At 46.3% G+C, this 14,325-nt stretch overlaps 1 protein-coding gene across 2 annotated transcripts in view; it reads right to left on the bottom strand.

Moving 5' to 3' along the window:
• Window positions 1-6,863: 6,863 nt before the first annotated feature.
• The window catches only part of UVSSA (UV stimulated scaffold protein A), a 67,365-nt gene continuing 59,903 nt past the window's right edge, over window positions 6,864-14,325 (bottom strand). For both annotated transcript variants that reach the window (XM_075261122.1, XM_075261124.1), the window contains exons 13-14: window positions 13,978-14,152; window positions 6,864-7,263 (exon numbers count right to left, since the gene is read on the bottom strand). In XM_075261122.1, the coding sequence (XP_075117223.1) occupies window positions 7,170-7,263; window positions 13,978-14,152 (269 nt within the window). In that variant the 3' untranslated portion in view covers window positions 6,864-7,169. The remainder of the gene's footprint in view (window positions 7,264-13,977; window positions 14,153-14,325) is intronic.

A 14,325-nucleotide genomic window follows, 5' to 3' on the forward strand; every position in this document is an offset into this window, starting at 1 on the left:
TTTGTGTTTGTTTGTTTTTTGATCCACGAGTTGATTCAAATGAATGGGAACTATAAAGGAAGAACTAAGTGGCCATGCACATGACTGTATTTCATCCATGAAACTTGGTTTGTATTTACTTGTCTTAAAGGGTTTGTCCAGGATATCCCGGGGTCTTGTTTTGGCAGAAGTCCTTACCGCACGTGACCACTGAGGCCTAAGGAAAGGTGACGTATGGAAGTGACCTCCTGGTTTCTTAGTTTGCTGAATGGCCTCAGCGATCGCGTGTGACGAGGACTTCCGCCAAAACCAGACTCTGGAGCAGCAGGACCGGACCTCGGTGGAACACAATGGATCACCAATTGGGGACAGGTAAGTATGTTTTTTTTCCACCTTTCCCAGCCTCTTTGCCAAAACTGAGTTATCCTGGACAACCCCTTTAACATTAAGCCAGGAGAGCGACTCCTAACATTATAGTTATGTATGATACTAGTGTCAGTGCATTACTACAAAATACTGTCCAGTCCTGTAGTCACTACGGGGCAATACTTCACTGGGAGGTATCACACATATCTATAATGATAGGAGTCCCTCATAGTGTTCAGCCTATTAATATGGTCACCACATGGATCAAGTTTCGTGGATGAAATCCGGTCATGGCCACTAAGGCGGTATTCACATGACTGAATCGCTTCCAGGAAACATGATGCGTGAGCAGGTCCAGTGTCCAGGACTGAACTTTGGATGTGTGAATGGATTTCACTGTAATACAGCGAGTTATGGTGCACTGAACTCCTGAACAGCCAGATCACTTCAGTACTGAAATAGCAAAAAGTGGAGAGGCTTCTTACAGTAGCGACCCGGTCCCCCCATACAGGAGCTCACTATATTGTCATAGCTCACTATATTGCTTTGAATTCTATTCATGCAGGTGAGTTCAATCAGGAAAATATGTTCCACACCCGGGCAGTCGGAAGAACTTAGGGTAAAGATTTTGATGCCTCCCATTGACTTCATAGGTAGCCGTTCACTTCTGCTTTCCTCAAGGGGTTTCTTCACGCTCGTGGAAAAAAAAGCAAGCTGCTCTATCCTGCCGCGGGTTCCGCGGCTGAATCATCAGTGGAATCTGCGGCGTGACACTCCCTCCCGACTAGACCTATTCATTTGGGCCTAATCTGGAGTGGAATGCCTCCACCGGCCTCCAGTTGTGGCTAGCCGCGGGAGGCGTTTTTTGGTCCGGATTCTGAGGTGGCTTCCTGCATCAAAATTCAGTCCAAAAAACCCAGTGTGAACCTACCATTATCAATCTTCGACGCCTGTTTTCTGGTGTGGAAAGTTCCTCATCTCGCTTGACGCATTGCGCAAATGTGGATGGAGCAGTGCAGTCAACATGGTGGATCGGGCCCAGCATATTTATTATAACTCACACCAGTTATAATGGAAATCTATGCAGGTTCCTCGTTGCTACAGATCTCCATTCTGGCACATGAAGGCCAAAGCCTTTTCCTATATCAGCCGTACCCCGCACCAGTTCGGCCTTTATTAACACTGGCGTACAAAACACTGTCTGAATAAATGTAACGGAGTCATAGGACTATGGCCTAGGCCTATATTCACACTACCGTGGGAGAAACCAGCAGTCCTTTTTTCACGCCCATTTTGCACCCCAGGGGCACGGATACATTACAGTGTATGGAGGAGACAAAAATCGAGCATGAGGCCATGGTAGTTCTCATTCACAGACAGTGACCAAATAGCAGTCACTTGACATGGCCATGTGAATATAGGATAAGATCTGACAATGCTAACCAGTGTGCGGACCCCTCCCCTCTAGTTAGTGTATTTAGTCTGTGTCGGCCTCATCTATTGCCTCCAGGTGTGTAAATCAAGTAGGCAGCCCTGCAATCTGTATAGATACACATGAATGGGTCAGAGACTATGACTTTGACACGGGATACAAATCCCATCCCTGTAAGTAATGTTATGGTCAGGAAGATGGTGGAAGAAAGGAGTGCTGAGCTGGAAGTAAGCCAGGAAGGAGATCGCCCGTCGTCAGATTTAATAGACTTAATAAATGTGCCCCATAGTCTCTTTTCCCCATTAGTAGATTATTTGGCGTACATTGGGACTTTTTGGAGTCTTTTTATATAGCGCTCACATATTCTACAGCTCTGTACGGAGATTGGGACAGATTTAATAAAATTGGCATTTTGTACGCTAGTCTAAATAAAGGCCCGATTGGTGAAGGACATGACTGACTCCTGTAGAGGTTCTGGCTCCGGCCTCTTCATAAGCCCGGACGGCGGAATGGAGATCAGCGCCATTTATGTAACTTAGAAACACTTGGGCAGTGGGGCCGCAATTTCTTTCTTGGGCTGTAGTTCCTGGGCCCCAATGCCAAATTCATAGCGGTCCCTACTTACCACATGCTATCCATAATACTGGTGTCTCCTTATTTAGAGATGCCTTTCATCCTCCTTATACTCCCGGGCCCAGGGGCATTAGCATCCCCTATAGTTACACCACTAGGACCTCGTCCAGTCACCACATGAAGCTATTCACAATGTACTCTGGTGTGACCCTAACCATCCCAGCCCTGTGCCCTTAAAGCTTTAGGGTCCACTCACATAATGACAACGTTTCCCTCCAGTGTGGTGCAGAAAAGCCAGAGGACACTGCATGGACACCATAAATTTCTTTGGGACATGCTCTTGTATTTGGGGCATCAGTCAGCCCTGTTACTTGCACAGTTTTCCTGTCTGACTCTTTGCAGACTTGAACAAGTGCCTTCAACACCGTATGGATGCCTATGCCTCCCTCTGGCATCAGTAGCCTTCTGGCTTTTTTGGAAAACTATACAGTAATGGAGGCGGCGTGTATACATGAATGCACCCATACATGCGTATAGTCCATGATCTGCAATTATTCAGCTGACCGCTGTAGTACCAAATATTGCCTCTAGATAAGGGTGGCGCTGTTTCTGGACACCGCCATGTTTCTGTCATCTTATAGGATCCCCTTTTTGTATATAGTCCCATTGAAAGTCCTTGTGTGAACCTGGCCTATACAGGAGACGTATCTGCCATCGACACGTCTACCAGCCGGGATGTTTGCTGAGGACCTATCCGCGCCCATGACAAATACAAATTGATTTTGTCGTTTACATAAATATTTTACAGTCTAGTGATATAAGCAAAATCCTCTAATGGCCGGATGGATAAATGAAAGCAATGGGCTATGCCGGCCAAACATTACCTTGTAATTATGTAAATTAAGGATTTAGGGGGGAAACCGGAATGAAGCAATTGGGAAAATCCAGGCGCTTAATGTCCCTCATCTAATTAGTACATTTTTTAGGACGATCATTTCTAATGAATTTATTTTCATAAATTAAACAGCCGGCAGAATATACATTTATTTTCTGATATTTTTTCCGGTTTCTTGCAGGTTTGCCCGGAGTCATTTACATCTCCTGCGACGCGGCCTGCACAGCGGAAAATGACTTGTCCTGAGGGTTTACAGCTCAAGGAAGGTTTCTGCAAAAGTTGAAAGCAGTGGGAAACCTGCGGCAATACTAGCAGGTGTGGTGCCACAAAAACCCTCAAAAAATATCCAATTTCAGGAGATTTTTGCAGTGGCAGCTTGTAGGGAAACACATTGCTAGTTTCCCTGATAGAAAATGAGCACCAGTGGAGACCCCTAGAAGTGAATGGAACGTCAGTCACACAAGCACACTGCGTCTTCATTCACATAAAAGATGAAGGGAGACTTTTAGGTTCCCATTTGCCTGTAAGCTGGGAGATCCCACCATTGACTTGTCCTCTAGATCCTCTGCAGTAAATGTACCCCATGCAGCATACCAATGGTCTGTATTATATGCTGCACTGCATGCAGGTCCTCAATGCCCCCAGCATGGGTACCCACATATGGCTGCGGGCAGCGCCGCACCTCCCATGAGGCGACCTGAAGCGACCGCTTCAGGCGGCGCTATGCCAGGGCCCTAGGGAGGGCGGCATTTTTGCTTACCTAAGCCAGTCCAGGACTGGCTTAGCACCGAGCGGTGGATTGAGGAGGCCGCTGGAGCAGTGGCCTCCCCTCACGCTCAGGCAGAGAGCAGGTCCTCTCTCTGCCTGCGAACGCCGCTAAGCCCCGCCCCTTCGCCCCGCCCCCTTCACGCCACCATGCCCCTTCCTCCGGGATGGGGGGTGTGGGGGTGTGGCTTTCTGTCGTCCGCCTCGGGCGGCAAAAAGGGCAGGTTCACCCCTGGCTGCGGGCACCATCCTTACTTTAGAGGTGCATTGAGTGCTTCTGTCAGTATTGATGGTTCTCATTGCAGTTACTGGTGTCCTGGGAGCGAGCACTGAGCTACATCCATCACTCACCACTCTGCTCCAGGCGCCAAGTGCCAAGCCCCCGAAACAGAGAGGATGCATGGAGCAGAGTGATGGATGTAGCTCACTTTTGGGGTACCAGTAACTGCAATGCAATCCTCTAGCAGTACAGATGAACGCGTTCAATGCACCTCTAAAGTAAGGCTAGTGTCAGGGGCGTAACTACTGCCGTAGCAACAGAGGCAGCTGCCACAGGGCCCGGGACATTAGGGGGCCCGGTGACAGCCACTACCACTGTGTTTTTTTTTAATAGGCCGTTACTGGCTGAAGTTACTCCAACCGGTAACGGGCCCTACTTACTTACCGATCCTGGCTGGCCCAAGATCGGTAAGTGACACCGCGGGCCCCACCTCAGACTATTATTATACTCGGAGATCTTTTCAGACCCCCAAGTATAATGATCGGAGGCCCGGGAGAGGTAAGAAACATAAAAAATAGAGATGAGTGAACACTATTCGGAACAGCCGTTCCAAATAGCATGTTCCCATAAAAATGAATGGACGTAGCAAGCACGCGGGGGGTTAAGCAACTGGCCGCCGGCAAAGTCACTTCTATGGGAGCGTGCCATTTGGAACGGCTGTTCCAAATAGTGTTTGCTCATCTCTACTAAAAAACACTGTTACTTACCTCTCCACGATCCGGGCAGGCCTAGTTGCCTGACGTCCTGGGTCATGTGACGTCTGATGTCATTGAAGAAGGCAGACAGCGTCGGAGCTGGGGGACAGGTAAGCAACAGTGTTTTTTTTAATGGTTTTATTCCCCCGGGTCTCCGATTATTATACTCTGGTGTCTTTTCAGACCCATAATTGTTTATGGGTGTCCTTGGTGGGACATAATAGTGTGTGCAGGGGCCACTATGGGGGATAATACTGTGTGCAGGGGAGACTATGGGGGATAATACTGTGTGCAGGGGCCACTATGGGGGATAATACTGTGTGCAGGGGACACTATGGGGGATAATACTGTGTGCAGGGGACACTATGGGGGATAATACTGTGTGCAGGGGCCACTATGGGGTATAATACTGTGTGCAGGGGCGACTATGGGGGATAATACTGTGTGCAGGGGAGACTATGGGGGATAATACTGTGTGCAGGGGCCACTATGGGGGATAATACTGTGTGCAGGGGCCAATATGGGGGATAATACTGTGTGCAGGGGAGACTATGGGACATAACAGTGTGTGCAGGGGCCACTGAGGGACATAAGTGTGTGCAGGGGCCACTGAGGGGCATAATACTGTGTGCAGGGGCCACTGAGGGGCATAATACTGTGTGCAGGGGCCACTATGGGGGATAATACTGTGTGCAGGAGCCACTGAGGGACATAACAGTGTGTGCAGGGGCCACTGAGGGACATAACAGTGTGTGCAGGGGCCACTGAGGGACATAACAGTGTGTGCAGGGGCCACTGAGGGACATAACAGTGTGTGCAGGGGCCACTGAGGGACATAACAGTGTGTGCAGGGGCCACTGAGGGACATAACAGTGTGTGCAGGGGCCACTGAGGGGCATAATACTGTGTGCAGGGGCCACTATGGGGGATAATACTGTGTGCAGGGGCTACTGAGGGACATAACAGTGTGTGCAGGGGCCACTGAGGGGCATAATACTGTGTGCAGGGGCCACTAAGGGACATAATAGAGCACGCAGGAATGCGGAGGGGGGGGGGGGGGGCGCCATTCCTAGTTACGCCACTGGCTAGTACCCATGCTCGTGTGCGGGTGTCGGGCACTGTGGAGTCCTTTATGTTATAGGTTGGGGCATTATGGAACAAACCTCCCTTGTATAATGTATCATCATTGCATTCTATTACGCGGGTGTAGATGCAGTGTTTGGGGATAGCCAGGAATGAGACTATTATCTTCCTGCCATTTAATCTCAGATTCTGGGCACAGTAACCTGCAGGATAGACCAGGTTTATGGCTATAACACAGGGGTCTCAAACTTAATTTACCCCAGGGGCCGCTAGAGGTAAAGTCTGGGTGAGGCTGGGCCGCATCAGGTTTTTCCCAATTTTTTTTTTTTTCTAAAAGTCAAATTCTGACACCCGTAACTTTTTTATACTTCCATGTACGGGGATGTATAGGGTGTCTTTTTTTGCGGGGCCGTGTGTACATTTTAATTCTACCATTTTGAGAAATTGTTTTTGCTTTGATCATTTTTTATTCAAATTTTTTCAGAGGCAAAAGAGTGAAAAAATGGCGGTTTGGCTCTTTTGATCTTTTTTTCCGCTAATAGGCTAGCTAGTAGCGGAAAAAAAGAAGCGAGCTGCCCTATCTTGCGTGAGGCTCCGGCCCATTCATTTAGGCGTAATCCGGAGCGGAAAGCCGCGTCGGGATACCTGGCATCTGCAACAGCTTCCCGTCGCGGCAGCTGCAATGGAATGTGTACACGCAGTTCCCACCTATCTGTACAGCGCTGTAGTATGTGCTGGTGCTATATAAGTAACTGAAACTCAACTCCAAAAATTGCAAACATTTTATTGTGGCAAATAAATTATAAAAGAACAACTTCTTCCCTTCAACGTAAGACCCGTTTACAATGCAGGCCGTCCTAAGTCTTTATTAGTCTAAAAATCTAATTTATTTTTTTTTAACAAGTAAATGCAATTTTCGTTTAAAACATACAAATCTGTAACCAAAAAAAATCCATAAAATATAGCAAATTATGCAAATAAGTTAAGACATAACCATTAGGGAAAAATATCCGTATATTACAACAATTTTTCTTTAAAGGTCCTTAAAACAAGTCTTCCATGTAGACGGCGGCTGGATGCTTTATCTCTTCCCCGACGCTTTTAATTTAATGCGTAATTAAACTGGTTTGCAAACTTTTCGTGTCGCCGCTGATCCATTTGGTTCATTGCGCTTATCACTCGTTTTACGGATCCCCTGCAAAAAAAAAAAAATGTAAAAAAAAAATAAAAAATAGGCAAAAATATCAGACGACATCTTGGCTTCTACCTTTACTGTCAGAATGTTTATAGGTATGGTAAAAAAAAAAAAAAAAAAAAATGGAGGCGGTGTCATTAATTAGCGCTCGTCCCTCCCGCGCTGATGAGGCAGAACAAATGAGACGTGTTAGGTAAATTAAGTGCCGCAATACAAATAGTTTTAATCCAACAAGGTTTTAATAACAGGAGTAAACAAATTGAACTCCGGCTTTAATGTGCGCACTCCACCTTTGTCATTATTCTTTACCACCGACCTTACAAGATAAATGGCAGCCATCCAAGGAGGACTCTTATTAGACAAAGGCGAGCCATCCTTGTTATCCACGCCGTGCCGGTGATTTGACTCTCCAGATGCCCTGTCTCAATTCAATTTAGCAGCTCCTTCCTTATACACCGCCGCTATTGATTTTGGGTACATAAATTATTTATACATAGTGCTTGGGTATGGAATGAGCTGCCCGGCTGATGGACATGGTTACGTTCATAGGACCCCTGGCGTTTTGTAGCCCCCTGATCGATGGTACAGTATAATACATAGCTGTGGACTGGCAATATCAGATGTGATTTCTGGACCCAAATAATCTTTGCATGCTGATAATGTATCAGTATATAATCCATTGGGTTCAGACACCTGGACCCGCACAGATCAGCTGTTGTAGTCGGGAGCTGCTAGTACACAGGGAGCGCAGCCTCATCCACTGTATAGTGGCGCTCCTGGTCAATGGTAGCACCATTCCTATTACTTGTCCACTAGCAGTATGTACCAAGGCTGCAGCAGCTGATCTGTGCGGGGTCCGGGTGTCTAACCTTGACAGATTATATATAGTGATGACCTGACCTCTGGATAAGTCATCAGAATGCAAACATGATTTGGATGCAGAAACCCCCTTTAAAGACTGTGGTATATTATTTAGGACAGCCCAGGGACTATCCACAACGACGATATCGAGCTCCACTTCCTCTTCTCTGGTCAGTGATATCACGTCCATTGGTCAAGTGGCCATATTGCAGTTCTGTGCTCATATGATTGAGATTGAGATGCAATACCAAGCACAGCCACTAGGGAAGAGGCCGCTGCAATGAATATGATAGTCCCAGACAACCCCCTGTGCCAGTGTATGCCTATGACAAGGGTTTCACACTGCCCTCGAAGCACTTTTTACCCATTTTGCCTTCTTTTCTCAGAGATCTTGCTGTCAGAGTGCGGTATATGGAACGGATATGGTCACACTACAGACACAACAGTTGATACTGGTAGTCATGTGATTGGGGAGATGTTGGCAGTAGAAGGCTATTGCTAGATCTTATTAGCTCCGTCCCAATGGTGACCATAGCTGCTACAACTGGGTTTCCTGTCATTGAGCCAAATGCCTCCATTGGTCCTGGTGGAAAGTCTATGGGATGCAAGGAGCAGCCTTAGGATCTCTGGCCTAACAGTGACTAGACCCAGCTCAGCCCTGAGAGTGACAGTACTTGCTAGAACAAGACAGATTTTTACCTGTCACTAGAACTAGGCTGATTCCACCGTACAGCAAAGCCTCTATTGGTCCTGGTGGTCAAGTGATCTCTGGGATGTAGGTAAAAGTGCTAGTACCTAAGAGGAGACCGAGGACTCTACACTATTTCCACCAGGTTGGGTGGATGGACTGGGTCAGACATTACAACTGATCAATAGGGCAGAGCTCATATTCTCACTCACACTCAGGAACTCAACCGCTAAATTTTAGGCCCCCAATTGCACAAGATTTACGTCCAAGTAGAATCCACTCACTGGCGTTGTGACCAAGCAGGGACCACCATGTTACACATCTGGTGGGGAGGTCTCCTGGTTCAAACCCTAGATCCCGCAGTGAGTACTACAACAAATCCACTGCAGCGCGGCCTCTATTGGTCCTGGTCACTCTGTACGCTCCCCTGAAACCTGCAGGAATCCACAATGCTGCTGCTGTACACAGAGAGTTTGTGGCCCCTGGACGATTTCCACGACAAGCCTTCCTCTATTGATCCTGGTGGTCATGTCCTTACAGTGAGCCCACTATCTTATCCATGCTATGGGGACCATTGTCACTGGCTGATAACTGTCGCCATTATGGCTGCAGTAAGAGCAGGTTCACACTACCATTGGAAGTCCCTTATGGAACAGATGGCAAACTGACACCGTAACATCCATATCTGTCATTATACAGTCTGGGGGTTTTTTTTGGTTTTTTTTTTTTACATCCATCATAAATCTATTACTTTCACCATCGCCAGAAGTCGTGCACCCCACGTTATAATCTCCGTCTCTGTGACGGATCTGATTCATACAACTTCTCTCCATGCCAGGTTTATAAAAGTAACTTAAAGCCATTTCAGATGAGGCCAGAATACTGGTAAGCGAGAGCTGAAGTCTATGCCAGTCCTTCCATTTCTGGAGTGAGGGACCTGCCAAGACGCAGCAGAATTATTACGAGGCCATAGCCGCCAATGTTATATAGAGCAGCACACAGAGCGCCGGTCTGGAAGGGGTTCTCCAGGAAGGCTGGGATTACTTAACTCCTCCAGGGCAACCCAGGGGGTTGAGGGCTGGTTTTACCCTCGGATCATATATTTGGAGCCCCCATCTGGATCGCTCTGTCTCCTTCTTCCAGGTAGTTATCTGTACCATGAGCGATGGCAGACAATGGAGAAGAGACAGTGTGTCCCAGGGGCCAGGGTGCTGCTTGTGATTATGTGACCTGAGGACGGTACCAGCCCGGACCCCTGTGTTTGCCCCAGATAAGTATTTATGGACTGCCCTGAGAACCCCTTTAATAAATCACCACCAGTGTCTGCTCCTCAAAATGCATTTAAAGAGATTTTACCATTGCAGATCACACCATGTGCTGTTCACACTCCTAAGCCAGAATCGGGAGCTGTGATCAGCTATAAATTTTTACTGCAGCGGCCACTACAGGTGAACTTCAGTATTACAAGTAGCAATCTAAGGTAGAATCTGTATGTGATATTTTTTGTACTCCATTCACACCCAAAGAAGGATAAAAATCCTTCTGGTTCTGCCCTGGAATTAGTATGTGTTTTACAGTCATGGGACTAGCCACTAACCCTAATGGTTATCCTAGCTCCCATAATACACTATGGTAACATCAGGATCCTGAAGTTAGCTTTCAGTGTGAACAGTGACCAAAGATCAGTACAAAATAAGTAATGCAAAGTGTTTTCAGGATAACCATCATCCATGATGTAGCACATGGAGGGGCACGTGCCAGCTGCTGCTTGACAGATGGGGAGGCCACACTGTACCAGGAAGCTGCCATGTCAGCCGCCAGCCCCGGGACATCTTATTTCCACCCGTCGTGAATGACTTGTCAGAGCTTCCGCAGCTGGATGCATGATTTCCCTCCAATTCCCCCGAGCTAATTAAATCTGGATTGTTCTCCGTGCAGGGCGCTGTTAATGGATGTCTGGCGACTCCTATAGATGTCCGTCCACATGGTAATTAAGACCTGTTTGCATCATATAATGTGCTGTCATAGCAGCTGTCAGGCGCCATGTTTTATGATGTATACTGAGGTATGGCGTGGCTTCATATTCAGGATAGAAAAGCCACCGGCAGAGAACAACATGTGCTGTTACTGAGTCCAGAGTGCATGTGCATGGGGTGACAGCGGAATTGCTGGAGGCAATTCCAAGACCACAATTCGCAGTAACCGCCATGCTCTGGGATCCTCAAGGTTTTGTTTTATCTGCATTGTTCCTCCTCGACATTTATGAATAAACTGACAGTCTGTAAACACACACATATACACACTATCAGACTGCCAGGACACAGGCCTTTAATAAAATGAATGGTAGGACCCAGCTGTCAATGTATTCATGTATATCCAGAAGGAATTACAGAGGAACAACGTATTGCCTGTCTGCTACTAAAGTTTTATTCTTTTTTTCATAAATCTATAGTGCAGATGAAGATAAAAACAAAACCTTTGTAATATAGTTTACTAGAGATGGAGGAGCCTCTGAAGATTAGTTTTGTTCCTGGTTTACACAATGCGATCCTCCGATTTGTTTCGGTCCAAACTTGTTCAGAGAGAACTGGAATGACGCTCAGCGCTTCCATGTCACCGCTTTGACCCAATCACAGGCCACAGCAGTGACCCTGGGCCCATGACATCATAGGAGAGCGCCGGGCGCCGTAAGAAGGCCCAAAAGAGGTAACCGAAGATGGACAGAAGTTGTTTTTTTTTTTTAATGTAGATTGTGAGCCCCACATAGAGCTCACAATGTACATTTTTCCCTATCAGTATGTCTTTTTTGAAATATGGGATGGAAATCCATGCAAACACGGGGAGAGCATACAAACTCCTTGCAGATGGTTTTTTGCCCTTGGCAGGATTTGAACACCAGGACTCCAGTGCTGCAAGGCTGCAGTGCTAACCACTGAGCCACCGTGTGGCCCCATAAGTTTTTTTTTATTTTTTTACACCTCCACTAGGCCTCCAAGGACTGAAGAGACCCCAGAGTATAATTTACAACAGTGCACGTCACAGCGACCATTTCAGCTTGTCCAAAATAAATTCAAAATGATTTGGTTTTGACAAACGAACAATTTGGAATGTCTGGGTAAAATCCACTACATTTTGAACCGATTCGCCCATCTCTATAGTTTATTAAAGAAAGGTGCCTGTGTATACAATTATTTGCCTTCTTCTGCCAAGCATCAAATTTGTACAATAGAAGTCTATGGAGTGGGGAGGAAGAGGAGCAGCTCTTTAAACAGAGAGACTGTCTTCTTTCACAACACAGCTGGGTTATCAGGAATTACTAACCAGCCTTCACCTGAGAGAAGAGATGGCCTCATATCTTCTGCTCCCCTCTCCATAGACTTCATTGTAAACGGACACTGCTTGTATACGGAGAATGGACTGAAATCACTCAAATAAGAAGTAAGGACAGAATAAGAGTTAGACACAGTCACGTATGACCTGCGCTATAGATTTATGAAAAGTTTCCTGACACTTTTCTTATACAGAACTGGTGTGAAAAACAGTTCCTTAGACTTTTTCCTATTAACATTTTTATATATTCCTTGCCTATAGCTTTCAGTATATACACTTCATAAGACATCTTATGTTTCTTCACATTAGTGCCAAATTACATTTATAGCAAGGGGGAAAAAAAATCTGACACCCTAATCCCTGCCAATCTTGCCAGTGTCCATGCCCTCGCTGGATTGGTCATTAAGAACAGTTTTTTGGGTTTTTTTATAGGTTTTTTTTTTTTTTAATTAGTAAAAGCAAGTTACCCTCTACACATAGGATAAAGGGGATGGCTTTCAGATCACTGGTAGTTCAATTGCTCAGACCACCATTGATCTGGCAAATGGTGGACTCTCAATGGAGCAGTGGTCGGGCAGCGTTTGCATTGCTCCATTCATTTCAATGGGAGCACTGCAGATAGACAAGTGCTGTACTTCGGCACCCCTGATGAAATGAATAGAACAGTCCGTCAACTGCTCCACTGAGAAGTGAGAACATAAGTCCCCCGCTCTCGTTTTCAGTAAGGGTTTCACCACCAGATTTGTAAAGCTATCCCTTTAACCTATGGATAAGGGATAACTTCCTTTAGAGGGAGAACCCCCTTTAAGGCCCGGGCCCCACATGGCGTAAATGCTGCAGAAAAAATTGTGGAGTTTTATAGTCAGAGCAAAGTGGAAAGGGTTCTAGTGAATCCCATGTCCACTTTGCGCTAAAAACTGGACTGTGGACACGCCGTGATTTCCAAAACCGGCTACACCTGACTAAATAAGCTCTGCTACATCTACACACAGAGTAGAGATGAGCGAGAACTATTCGAAACTCCAGTTTCGAATAGCATGCACCCATAGGAATGAATGGAAGCTACTTAACCCCTTGCGTGCCGGCTGCGTCCATTCATTCCTATGGGTGCGTGCTATTCGAAACTGGAGTTTCGAATAGTACTTGCTCATCTCTAATACAGAGTTCTTACTTCCATACCAGCTGGATTACCAAGGATTTTTAGCAAGTGCAATATATTTTAAGTATTAAAGAAGCTGTCCACTATCCAGGCCACCCTACGATAAGTCATTGTTACGACCCTCAATGATCAAGCTGTAATCAGATAGTGAGCCCAGTAGCAAGTACCCAATATCCATACAGTGCCACCACAGGGGAAAATGAGAATTACACATTCCCACACCACCCTGATGTGTTAGATCCTCCAGTGCAAGAGATGCTCTTAGGATAGACCATCACTTGATGAGGTGGAGGTCCAGCACTGTGTTTGGGTGAGAGATGTGACCTCTTCACTACTTACCAAGCATTACGCTGTACATTTGTCTAGTGGCTGTGCTTGCTATCACAGCTCAGCCCATTCACTTGAGTGGGACTGAGCTGTGATTCGGCCATGTGACCAACAAGCTAATGGGGTGCACTGCCTCTTCAAACAAATTATCTGCAGTAGTGTTAGGTGTCAGATCCCCAGTAGATCTTCAATTGATGATCTATCCTAAGGATAGGTCATCAACTATTAAGCCTGGAAAACCCCTTTAATGGAGGACCGGAGCCCCATTTCTTAAAGATTAGTGTTTCTTAATTTGCTGGCACAACAGAGCACTTAGCAGGTTGGCTAAGACTTGTGGTCAGAGTCTTACGTGTTAAACACTTTCTTCTCCAGACGGGAGCGAGATGTGTTGGCTTTCTGCTTAAGATCCGTCAGGTTAGGATACTTCTTCTTTTTTTTCTTTTTCTTCTTGTGACATCTGGATGATCCAAGATCTTCCCCTGTGGCCTGCTCAATTTCTCGCATTAGCTCAGGATCTCTCCAATCTATAAAAAAAAATAATAATAATAATTTAAATTGTTCCATAGTCAATACTTACCACTTATGTACAGGTATCTGATCATCAGGGGCCCCACCATTGCTAGCCCCCATGAGATAGGAGACTTATGGGTCCCCTATCTTCCATACGAATGAAAGGGCGGCCACTCCCTTCAGGTTC

Source organism: Leptodactylus fuscus, chromosome 1, assembly GCF_031893055.1.
Source record: "Leptodactylus fuscus isolate aLepFus1 chromosome 1, aLepFus1.hap2, whole genome shotgun sequence".
In the NCBI taxonomy this organism is placed as follows: Eukaryota; Metazoa; Chordata; class Amphibia; order Anura; family Leptodactylidae; genus Leptodactylus; species Leptodactylus fuscus.